This window comes from Hylobates moloch, unplaced genomic scaffold, assembly GCF_009828535.3.
Source record: "Hylobates moloch isolate HMO894 unplaced genomic scaffold, HMol_V3 SCAFFOLD_1, whole genome shotgun sequence".
NCBI classification, from domain to species: Eukaryota; Metazoa; Chordata; class Mammalia; order Primates; family Hylobatidae; genus Hylobates; species Hylobates moloch.
The window spans coordinates 95,564,580-95,576,293 of record NW_026652276.1 but is presented as its reverse complement, the minus strand read 5'-3'; the positions used below and the strand labels follow the sequence as shown (position 1 = coordinate 95,576,293).

General features: G+C 49.4%; 1 protein-coding gene across 4 annotated transcripts; it reads left to right on the top strand.

The window, feature by feature from the left end:
- Nucleotides 1-311: 311 nt before the first annotated feature.
- Nucleotides 312-11,002, top strand: LOC116810829 (speedy protein E18-like). Of its 4 annotated transcripts, none has more exons than XM_058442355.1 (9): nucleotides 312-439; nucleotides 531-706; nucleotides 1,683-1,713; nucleotides 3,238-3,437; nucleotides 4,513-4,571; nucleotides 5,819-5,904; nucleotides 7,961-8,204; nucleotides 8,327-8,431; nucleotides 9,289-11,002. In XM_058442355.1, the coding sequence occupies exons 1-8, from the start codon at nucleotides 375-377 to the stop codon at nucleotides 8,384-8,386; spliced, it is 921 nt and encodes a 306-aa protein (XP_058298338.1). In that variant the 5' UTR covers nucleotides 312-374; the 3' UTR covers nucleotides 8,387-8,431; nucleotides 9,289-11,002. The 4 variants fall into 4 exon arrangements, with proteins under 4 accessions (XP_058298338.1, XP_058298325.1, XP_058298333.1 ...); XM_058442342.1 differs by having other exon boundaries at nucleotides 1,683-1,901; nucleotides 3,207-3,437; XM_058442350.1 differs by lacking the exon at nucleotides 1,683-1,713 and having other exon boundaries at nucleotides 3,207-3,437.
- Nucleotides 11,003-11,714: the final 712 nt, after the last annotated feature.

Sequence of the window (11,714 nt, the reverse complement as noted above, 5' to 3'; positions counted from 1 at the left end):
ATGTTCCTGGGATCTCTTGTACATGATCATCTCACTCTTGTACATGATCATCTCACTCTTGCAAGGTTTCATAGTTTCTGCTTACCCTAGTTTTCTTTCCCACCCTGTTCCCTCTCCCACCAGACTGGACTCTGAAATGGGCACGAACAGAGACGAGGAGACCCCAACATGCCTCAGGCTTTGAGTGCAGAGAACACAGCCTCTGCTGGGACAGGGAACAGAGGGATGCGGAGACCCTGAAGATGCTTCTGGACAGTTGTCTAAGGTTGGGATAGTGGCAGGAGATACCATTCACCCGGAATCTCCAGTACAAGAGGTCAGCCTGGCAGTTACATGTGTTTTTCTTCAAACTGGTTGCCAGGTTGCAATGACCAATGACATCAGAGATTCCGACCTTCCTGATTGGAAGGAGTGGACTCTGTCGGCGCCTGGAGCTCAGGTGGATAACAGTTATCTTCTCAGAGCTGTTCTCCACTCCTGACTTCTCCCAGCCTTGAGAATTGATAAGATACTCTTCTGGATCCTAGCAGTGTCCAGAAGAAGGCCATGGACAGAACAGAGACTAGGTTCCGCAAGAGGGGAAAGATTATGGGAAAGATCACAACCAGCCGTCAACCGCACCCCCAGGACGAGCAGAGCCCCCAGCGGAGCACCTCGGGGTACCCCCTCCAGGAGGTGGTGGATGATGAAGTGTCAGGACCATCAGGTGAGGGGACCGGAGGAAGAAGAGGTGGGATAGGATTGACTAAGACGAAGGAAGGGGCCGGGTGCAGTGGCTCACGCCTGTAACCGCAACACTTTGGGAGACCGAGGCGGGCAGATCACCTGAGGTCAGGAGTTCAAGGCCAGCCAGCCTGGCCAACATGGTGAAACCCCATCTCTACTAAAAGTATAAAAATTAGCCAGGTGGTAGTGGTGCGCACCTGTAATCCCAGCTACTCGGGAGGCTGAGACAGGAGAATCACTTGAGCCTGGGAGGAAGAGGTTGCAGTGAGCCGAGATCACACTACTGCACTCCAGTCTGGGTGAGAGAGACGCTGTCTCATTAAAAAAAAAAAAAAAAAAAAAAAAAAAAGAAGGGTCTGCGGTCAGGAAGGAGAACATGAGGAGGGTGTGTGGAAAGAATGGAGAAATTCAGGCTGGGTGCAGTGGCTCACATGTGTAATCCCAGAACTTTGGGAGTCCAAGGCAGGTGGATCACTTGAGGCCAGGAGTTTGAGACCAGCCTGGCCAACATGGTGAAACCCTGTCTCTACTAAAAGTACAAAATTGAGTTGGGCATTATGGCAGGCACCTGTAATCCCAGCTACCTGAGAGGTTGAGGCAGGAGAATAACTGGAATCTGGGAGATACATGTTGCAGTGAGCTGAGATTGCACCACTACACTCCAGCCTGGACGACAAAGCAAGATTCTGTCTCAAAACAAAACAAAACAAAAAAGGAGGGACTCAGAGAGCCAGGGACCAGGGAAGGACATGAGGCAGTGTTCTGAGGACAGAGAGACGGAAGAATGGGGAGGGGAAGGAGCGACACATGGGGTTGAGCAGAGGAGAAAGTCAGAAAGGTGTCTTGGAGAAGCCAGAAGTCTGCGAGGCTAGGGAGGATGGAGAGTGGTTTGGGGTTTGGGGTCTAAGGTGATCAGTTGCAGAAGCATTACACGGTGGTCTGGTTTCTTTACTCAGCCCCTGGGGTAGATCCCAGCCCCCCATGTAGGTCCCTTTGCTGGCAAAGGAAGAGGGAGTGGTTGGACGAATGTAAGGAGGAGCCAGAGAGGGAGCTTGCCCCTGAGCCTGAGGAGACCTGGGTGGTGGAGACGCTGTGTGGGCTCAAGATGAGGCTGAAGCAACAGCGAGTGTCACCCATGCTCCCTGAGCACCACGAGGACCTCAACAGGCTGCTTGGTAGGAGGACACCCAGAGAGCACCTCCAATCCTGTTCTAAAAAAGAGGAAACTTCCAAAAACCACACTTTTCCAATGGGAAAAATATGCCCCAGTGGGTGAGCTCTCCATGCGGGAGGACTCAGAAGTGATCACTCATGAGGGACACTTAGGAGACGACAGAGGACTAGGCTAGACTTGATAAAAGTTGGCGCTTGGGATAAGCAAGCTTGGTTTCGGGCCAGGCGCGGTGGCTCATGCCTGAGATCCCAGCACGTTGGGAGGCTGAGGCAAGAGGATTGCTTGAACTCAGAACTTTGAGGCTGCAGTGAGCTATGACTGTACCACTGCACTCCAGCCTGGGTGACAGAGCAAAACCCTGTGTCAAAAGAAAAACTAAGGCCCAGTGTGGTAGCTCATGCCTGTAATCCCATTACTTTGGGAGGCTGAGATGGGTGGATCACTTGAGGTCAGTTGTTCGAGACCAACCAGACCAATATAGCGAAACCTCATTTATACTAACAATACAAAAATTAGCCAGGTGTGATGGTGCATGCCTGTAATCCCAGCTACTCGGGAGGCTGAGACAGGATAATCACTTGAACCCGGGAGGCAGAGGTTGCTTTGAGCCAAGATAGCGCCACTGCATTCCATTCTGGGTGAGAGAGTGAGACCGTGTCTCAAAAAAAAAAAAAAAAAAAAAAAGAAGGAGGGGCCCAGAAGTCAGGAAGGAGCATGTGAGGAGGGTGTGTGGAAAGAATGGAGGTACTGAGGCAGGGTGCAGTGGCTTACACCTGTAATCCCAGCACTTTGGGAGGCCAGGCAGGCAGATCACTTGAGGCCAGGAGTTGGAGACCAGCCTGGCCAACATGGTGAAACCCTGTCTCTTCTAGAAGTACAAAAATGAGCTGGGCATTCTGGCAGGCACCTGTAATCCCAGCTACTTGGGAGGCTTAGGCAGGAGAATCACTGGAATCCGGGAGGCAGAGGTTGCAGTGAGCCAAGATCGCACCACTACACTCCAGCCTAGGCCACAAAGCAAGACTGTGTCTCAAGAAAAAAAAAAAAAAAGGGATTCAGAGAGCCAGGACCAGGGAAGGACATGAGGACATGAGGAAGTGTTTTGAGGACAGAGAAACGGGAGAATGGGGAGGAGAAGGAGCGGCACATGGAGCTCAGCAGAGGAGACAGACAGAAGGAAAGATGGCTTGGAGAAGCCAACAGTCTGCGAGGCTGGGGAGGATGGAGAGTGGTTTGGGGTTTTGGGTGGGGATCTAAGGTGATCAGTTGTAGAAGCATTACACCATGGCCTGGTTTCTTTACTCAGCCCCTGGTGTAGATCACAGCCCCCCAGGAAGATCCCTTTGCTGGAAAAGGAAGAGGGAGTGGCCGGACGAATCTGAGGAGTCGTCATCGGAGGAGCCACAGAAGGAGCCTGCCCCTGAGCCTGAGGAGACCTGGGTGGTGGAGACGCTGTGTGGCCTCAAGATGAAGCTGAAGCGACGGCGAGTGTCGCTCGTGCTCCCTGAGCACCACGAGGCCTTCAACAGGCTGCTTGGTAGGAGGACACCCCAGAGAGCACCTCCAATCCTGTTCTTTCTAAAAAGAGGAAACTTCCAATAACCACACTTTTCCGATGGGAAAAATACGCCCCAGTGGGTGAGCTCTCCATGCGGGAGGACGCTGAAGTGATCACTCATGAGGGACACTTGGGAGATGATAGAGGATTAGGCTAGACTTGATAAAGGTTGGCACTTGGGATAAGAAAGCTTGGTTTTGGGCCAGGCATGGTGGCTCACGCCTGAGATCCCAGCACGTTGGGAGGCTGAGGCAAGAGGATTGCTTGAACTCAGGACTTTGAGGCTGCAGTGAGCTATGACTGTACCACTGCACTCCAGCCTGGGTGACAAAGCAAAACCCTGTCTCAAAAGAAAAACCAAGGCTGGGCACACTAGCTCATGTATGTAATCCCAGCTACTCAGGAGGCTGAGACAGGAGAATCGCTTAAACCCAGGACGCAGAGGTTGCAGTGACCTGAGATCGCACCACTGCATTCCAGCCTGGCCCACACAGGGAGACTCTGTCTCAAAATAAATAAATAAATAAAAATAAAAATCAAATAAAGAAAAACAAAATCAATAAACAAAGAAAGTGGTTTCAGCTGTGCCCCCTGAAACTTAATGTCTCTTACTGACTTTTCTAAATCTAAGTGTGCCCCCTGAAACTTAATGTCTCTTACTGACTTTTCTAAATCTAAGTGTCTCCATCCATAGTGGGGGATACCAAGGCCATGGTCACACCCTGATGTGACTGTCTCATGAAGAAATGATGGGAATTCCTTTATGACTCGGCAGTGGCCCCTCCCTGTCTGCTAGAGGGGGTCCTGGCTGATTCCCAGCTCTACATCCTGTAGATTCTCACACCCAGGGCCTCCTTCGGCCTCTTCTCAGGGGATTCTCAGAGCAGGAGCCTCGCTCCCTTGCCCAGTGAAAGTCATTCTCCCCTCTCCCATCCGCCTCACCGATGGCCACAATCCTGAGACTTCCCCCCAGGAGGCATACTTCTCGCTGCCCTGCTGCTCCCACAGAAACCCTGTCCTGCTTCTCATGCTGACATCTGCTCTCTAATCACAGAGGATCCTGTCATTAAAAGATTCCTGGCCTGGGACAAAGATCTGAGGGTGTCGGACAAGGTAAGGTTGTTCTCCATGTAACTGTGTTCCTGTTCCAATGCACAGCCGGGGGGAGGGCGCAGTTTCCAAGCCCACAGTTCTCCTTCCACCACCTCCCACCAGATGCTCCTACAGTCTTTTTTTTTTTTTTTTTTTTTTTTTTTTTTTTTTTTTTTTTGTGAGACAGAGTCTTGCTCTGTTGCCCAGGCTGGAGGGCAGTGTCTCGATCTTGACTCACTGCAGCCGATGCCTCCTGGGTTCAAGTGATTCTCCTGCCTCAGCCTCCAAGCAGCTGGGATTACAGACGTGAACCACCACGCCTGGCTAATTTTTGTGTTTTTAGTAGAGACGGGGTTTTGCCATGTTGGCCAGGTTGGTCCCGAACACCTGACCTCAGGTGATCCACCCGCCTTGGCCTCCCAAAGTGCTGAGATTACAGACGTCAGCCACTGTGCCCAGCCAGCTCCCGTGGTCTTGAGTCTTGGCACCCACACATTCTTTTTTTTTCTGAGACAGAGTCTAGCTCTGCTCCCCAGGATGGAGTGCAGTGGCATGATCATAGCTCACTGCAGCCTCTAACTCCTGGGCTCAAGCAATCTTCTTTCCTCAGCCTCCTGAGGAGCTGGGGCTAGGCACATGCCATCACGCTCAACTAATTTTTGAAATCTTTGTAGAAACAGGGTCTCGCTATGTTGCCCAGGTTGTTCTCGAACTGTTGGGCTCACGTGATCCTCCTGTCTCCACCTTTCAAAGTACTGGGATCACAGGCTTGAGCTGCCACTCCCAGCTATTCTTGGTCTTTTTATGATTTGTCAGCATCTCCCTCAGGACTCTGCTGGTCTCTTGCAGAGTGAATGAGCGGCCCCTGCCTCTCCTACAGGTCGTTTGGGATCTGAGCCCATGGCCACAGTCTGGCCGCAGCCCTGAAGCTCCTGGCCCCTCTACTCTCAGCTCTTTGGGACAGTTCTCTGCCTGGCACACAAAAGACCCTCCTGACACCAGCCGACCTAGACACACCCCCTCCAAAGATCCCATCGGAGCCCACCATCCTGGGAGCATCACCGAAAACCCTTCCTCCGGCTTCTCAGATTTGCATCCGACCTTCGAACACCCCTCCACCCCGCAATTTCCAAATGAGTACAGTCACCCCAACACTGAGGTCCCTTCTCTGACAGGCAGCCCCTCCCCAGACCCTCATTCCCCCTCTCCACAATCTTCGTCTTCCAAGATGTGACCTCTCCCTCTCTGTGTTCCTTTCTCTCCATCAGTACCTCCTGGCTATGGTCATAGCGTATTTTAGCCGGGCCGGCCTCCCCTCCTGGCAATACCAACGCATTCATTTCTTCCTGGCTCTGTGAGTGGTTTGCTGCCTCCTATCCCTCAATATCCAACGCCCTGGGACAGCGGGGGAAGTGGGATTCCAGCCTTTCATTTATTCTTTCACCTATTTGTCCTCTTTACTCTGTGTACAAAAAAAGAGAGGATTATACTATCATAGACTGTTGTTTCTAAAAAGAAACTCAGGCTGGGCGCGGTGGCTTACGCCTCTAATCCCAGCACTTTGGGAGGCTGAGGCAGGCGGATCACCTGAGGTCAGGAGTTCGAGACCAGCTGGCCAACATGGCCAAACCCCGTCTCTACTAAAAATAGAAAAATTAGCCGGGCATGGTGGTGTGCACCTGTAATCTCAGCTACTCGGGAGGCTGAGGCAAGAGAACCCCTTGAACCCAGGAGGTGAAGGTTGCAGTAAGCTAAGGCTGAGCCACTGCACTCCAGCCTGGGCGACAGAGCGAGACTTTTTCTCCAAAAAAAAAAAAAAAAAAAGCCTCAAAAACAAACCCAATGCCAGTGTACAAATAAAAGAATAAAACAAAAGGAACCATAAACCGCTTCTAAGGGAAAAAGAAAAGGAGTGGAGGAGTGGACACCACACTTCCCCCAGCAAGCAGACGTTTCTGGTTCCTCTCCCCTTCCCACATCAACCGCAAACGCCATCAACCTCCTCTGGGTTCCCATGACAGAGGCCACAGTTCAGGTCCCCCTCGCATCACTCGAATCCACTGTCAAATGCTCCCTGCTGGGGTCTCCTGGAGTCTCTCCCCAAGCCAGGGGGATTCCTAGCGCAGCCCGAGCATCTTTCCAAAGCACGACAACCTCACTATCCACCTGAACAACTTCCTTAGCTGATGTCTTTCTCTATCGAGGCCAGGGTCCACAGTGCCAATCCCACCCTCTCTACAATCCCTACAAGCACACTGGCTCGCCATCTTGGTGTTTCCTGGCTTGGCTTCGCAGCTCCTTCCAAATGCCCTCCACTGGACTTTGCGTTTGTGTTTTCTGTCTGGGTGTCCTGCACACATGTGGTTCTGAACGGAATGACCCATTCCTTGAAGTCAGTTCACCCCACAGCCTCTGTGATGCCTTCCCTCATCTTCCAACTTCTGCATGCCTGTAGCTCTCCAGTTACATCCTGGACACTGGGATTAGGTCATCTGCCTTGATTACTCCTAGTCCCATTAGACTAGATGCCTGTAGAAGGCAGGGTCCTGGCAAAATATCAATGTATCCAATCTCTTTTATTTTTTTGAGACAGACTTGCCCTGTCCCCCAAGCTGGAGTGCAGTGGTGAGATCATAGCTGACTGCAGCCTCCATAACCTGGGCTCAGGCGATCCTCCCACCTCAGCCTCTTGATTAGCTCTGACTACAGGGCTGTGCTACCATACCTGCACAGTTTATTTATTTATTTACTTATTTACTTATTTATTTATTTATTGAGACAGAGTCTTGCTCTGCCTCTCAGGCTGGAATGGAGCGGCCCAATCTCGACTCACTACAACCTCAGCCTCCTGGGTTCACACAGTTCTTATGCTTCAGCCTCCGGAGTAGCTAGGACTAATGGGTGTGCCACCACACCAGGTTGATTTTTGTATTTTTAGTAGAGATGGGGTTTTTCCCGGTTGACCAGGCTGGTCTCCAACTCCTGGTCTCAAGCGATCCACCTGCTTCAGCCTGCTAAAGTGCTGGGATTACAGGCATGAGCCACCGCGTCCAGCATATTTCTTCTATTTTTAATAGAGACGAGGGTCTTGCTATGTTGCGCAGGCCTGTCTCAAACTCCTGGCCTCAAGTGATCCTCCTGCTTTGGCCTCCCAACGTGCTGGCATTCCAGGAATAAGGCACCACTCTTGGCCACCAGTTCGGTTTTTGTCTCCATCCTGAAGGAGTGGGAGATGCCCTTGAACAGGTCTCTGTCCAGCAGAGCCCTCCTGAAGAAGGCGTGGCTCTCTGGAGGGTGGGTGCCAGTCCTGAGCTAGGGACAGTCCCCTGCCCTCCTCTCTGGGAAGGTGACCTAAGCCAGAGGTCTCTCCTGGTGGTGCCCCTGAGCAGTAACCTGATTTCTGTCCTCAGCTACCTGGCCAATGACATGGAGGAGGACGACGAGGCCGCCAAACAAAACATCTTCTACTTCCTGTACGGGAAGACCCGCTCTCACATACCCTTGTTCCATAAGCGTCGGTTCCAGTTATGCCGTTCCATGAACTGGAGGGCCAGGAAGAACCGCTCTCAGATAGCCTTGTTCCAGGAGCTTCGGTTCCAGTTCTTCTGTTCCATGCGCTGCAGGGCTTGGGTTTCCCCGGAGGAGTTGGAGGAGGTGGGTGGGGCCTGGGGAGGTGGAGGAGGTGGGGCGGAATCGGGTGGGCTGGAGGCTGGATGAGGGGAGAGATAGGTATCCTGGTGAGTCCCCGTCTTCTCAAAGGGCGTTTGTTTTTCCAGATCCAGGCTTATGACCCAGAGCACTGGGTGTGGGCACGAGATCGTGCCCGCCTTTCCTAGAGCTCCAGGGACCACGGAGGCCTGAGGTCATCGGCCTGAGAGAAGGTACATCTGCATCCTCCAGGATAAAGGCGTAATATTGGGGTCTATTTCGGAAATCTGAGGAACCCAATTGCTTGATCCGGCTTCAAGCCTGGGCAATGTGGCGAGATCCCCTCTCCACAAAAATACAAGAATTAGCCAGGCGATGTGGGAGGCATCACTACTCCCAACTACTCAGGAGGCTGAGGAAGGAGGATCGCTGGAGCCTGGGAGGTCGGGGCTGCAGGGAGCCCTGATACTGCCACTGCACTCCAACCCGGGCGACGGAGTGAGACCTTGACTCAAAAATAATCATAAATACTGAGTTCGGGGAGGTTCATTATGATGGATGAACTTGAGTTACTGATTTGGGTGGAGGGTTCAGTGAAGCTTTGGTTTACATCTGGTGCAGCTAATCACGTTGAGCACAGAGCATGAGACTTCATTATGAGGAGGTAGGATTATGGATTAGGCTTCTGGACTCGGGGTTCGTGATGTTGTCACATTAGAAACGGATCTAGCATGGTTACAAGTTTAGATCTTAAGTGACAGGAAAGGCCCCAGCTGTGATCAAGTCCAAAGCCACCTTCTCTGAGGGTGCCCTACTCCCTGGGCAGACCCACCCAAAGTCCTTGCTAAGAAGCAGATCACTGGGGCTGACCTTGGGTATATTGAGTGAGTTTTAGAGTTAGGGTCACCAAAGTGTGAGTTTCACAGTTGAACATGATGGTTCAGAAGCAGGCTATGGAATGAAGGACAGGAGATAAAACTGGATTTCTCAATTGCTCTGAACTCTAGTTAGACTTGACATGGGACATGAATAACCTTCCTGTCTAGAGAGCTGCCTCCTTGAAGTGTGACATCATCTCTCTCACTTCCAGAACACCGGGCCCAGGGGAGATGTGGATTTTCAGCAGGAACTTTATTCCAATGCTATGGCACACACCAGGAAGGAGGAGAGAAGCCATTTGTGCAGATCATCTAGAAGAACCTGGACTGTTCTAGAGGAAGCTGAATAGAGTGATCACGTTGTCCTCCTAGGACGGGTGGTGGGGGGGTACTTCTAGGAATCCATAGAGAACAGTAAGAAACCAGGGGTGTTTCTGGTTCCACCCCTTCCTGCAGCACCACCTCCCTTTTTATATTGCTGAATTCCAACCTCCCTTGGGCGGAGCCTGGAGGCCCTGTTTCCTATGGACTTGGTTGCCACAGTCCAGGAACATTCGAAGGCACAGTGCAGACATTCAGATTGGCACAGAATTCTTTGTGAAATATGAGTGCCACAGACTGTAACAGACAGCTTCATGCACACTATGCATTTATTGGTTTGTTTGGAAAATGTTGGCCATCGAATTATTAATAGGTTTATTTCAAATAGTTTGGAAATTGTACTTTTGAAAACATGCTGTTCCTGTAGATTTTTTGATGAGAGTTATAGCCGTTATACATACGTAATTTTCTTTTCATTTTGAGAGAATCCTTTTTATCCTAAATCTTTTATTATCTTTAAATTGTTTTCTGTATTATTATATGTGCCTCTGAAGCGAGTACACTTTTTATCTATGGTACTTCCATAACAATCTCTTCTATTTATAGCTATTGGTAGTTCTCCTAAGTTCTCATCATAGAAATTTTTATTTGCTGTTTAGGTTTGTGACTGAATTGTGAGAATTCAGTTGTGATTTTTAACACGTCTTAGATATATGCTAACATGTCTAATATATACTATATATTTTATTGGTTTATTTTGAAAAAGATGGGCATAGAATTATTGCTACATTTATTTAAAATATTTTGAAAATATTGGTATTTTTGAATAGACGCTGTTCCTATAAAGTTGTGAGATGGGTGTTATAGCTGCTATATACACATAAATATAATTTTGTTTTCCTTTTTAAGAGAGGATTCTTTTTATCCTAAATCTTTACCTTTAAATCTTTTTATCTATTATTACATGTGCTGCTGAAGGGAGCACTCTTTTTATCTATGATACTTAATATATGTATTACACTTACAGCTACATGATAGTTCCCCTAAATTCTTATAAAAATAAATTTTTATTTGATGTTTACTGTATGTTTTTGAAATGTGAGAATTCAGATGTAATTTTTTACCTTGTATTGGCATGTTTGTATGTTACTTTAAAGAGGATGTGTGTTCTAAAGGAGGACATGAGCTGTGTGTTTTCAAGAGAACAATGCAGGGTGTCTCTTGGGAAAATGTAATAAAGATGAAGTTTTCTCACCTTCACAGCGAGTGTGATCATATTGGTCTGGATTGATTATTTGCTGTCATGACATTTTTCCTTAATGGGGTTTTGGTTATTTGAACATATTAATTAGCTCTAGAAGATAATCCTGCACTATTTTTTATGTAGAAAAAAACCATAAGGCTGGGTGCAGTGCTCACACCTACATTCCCAGCACTTTTGGTGGTTATGGCAGGACGATCACTTGAGACCAGGAGTTTGAGGCCAGCCTGGGCAACACAGCATCGACATCTATTTTTTAAAAATTTTTTTAAAAAGAAAAATAATAGAAGAGAAGGCCAATCCCAAGCTAGAGGTTTTGTTTGTTTGTTTGTTTTGGAGACAGAATCTCACTCTGTCCCAGGCTGGAGTGCAGTGGCACGACCTTGGCTCACTGCAACTTTCACCTCTGGATTCAAGCAAATTCTCCTGCCTCAGCCTCCTAAGTAGCTGGGACTGCAGGCACCCAACCATACATCCAACTAACTTTTGTAAAAATAGTAGAGACGGGGTTTCACCATGTTGGCCAGGCTGGTCTCCAACTCCTGACCTCAAGTGATTCACCCATCTCGGCCTTCAAAGTGCTGGGATTAAGGGAGGAGACCACCCCTCATATTGTCTTATGCCCAATTTCTGCCTCCAAAGAAAGAAAAAGTAAAAACTAAAAGGCACAAATGAAATCCACAGGCAGACAGCCTGGCGCCGCACCCTGGGCCTGGTAGTTAAAGATCAACCCCTGACCTAATCGGTTTTGTTATCTATAGACTACAGACATTGTATAGAAAAGCGCTGTGAAAATCCCTATCCTGTTTTGTTCCGATCTAATTACCGGTGCATGCAGCCCCCAGTCACGTACCCCCTGCTTGCTCAATCGATCACGACCCTCTCATGCGCACCCCCTTAGAGTTGTGAGCCCTTAAAAGGGACAGGGATTGCTCACTCGGGGAGCTCGGCTCTTGAGACAGGAGTCTTGCCAATGCCCCTGGCCGAATAAACCCCTTCCTTCTTCAACTCAGTGTCTGAGGAGTTTTGTCTGCAGCTCGTCCTGCTACAGAATTA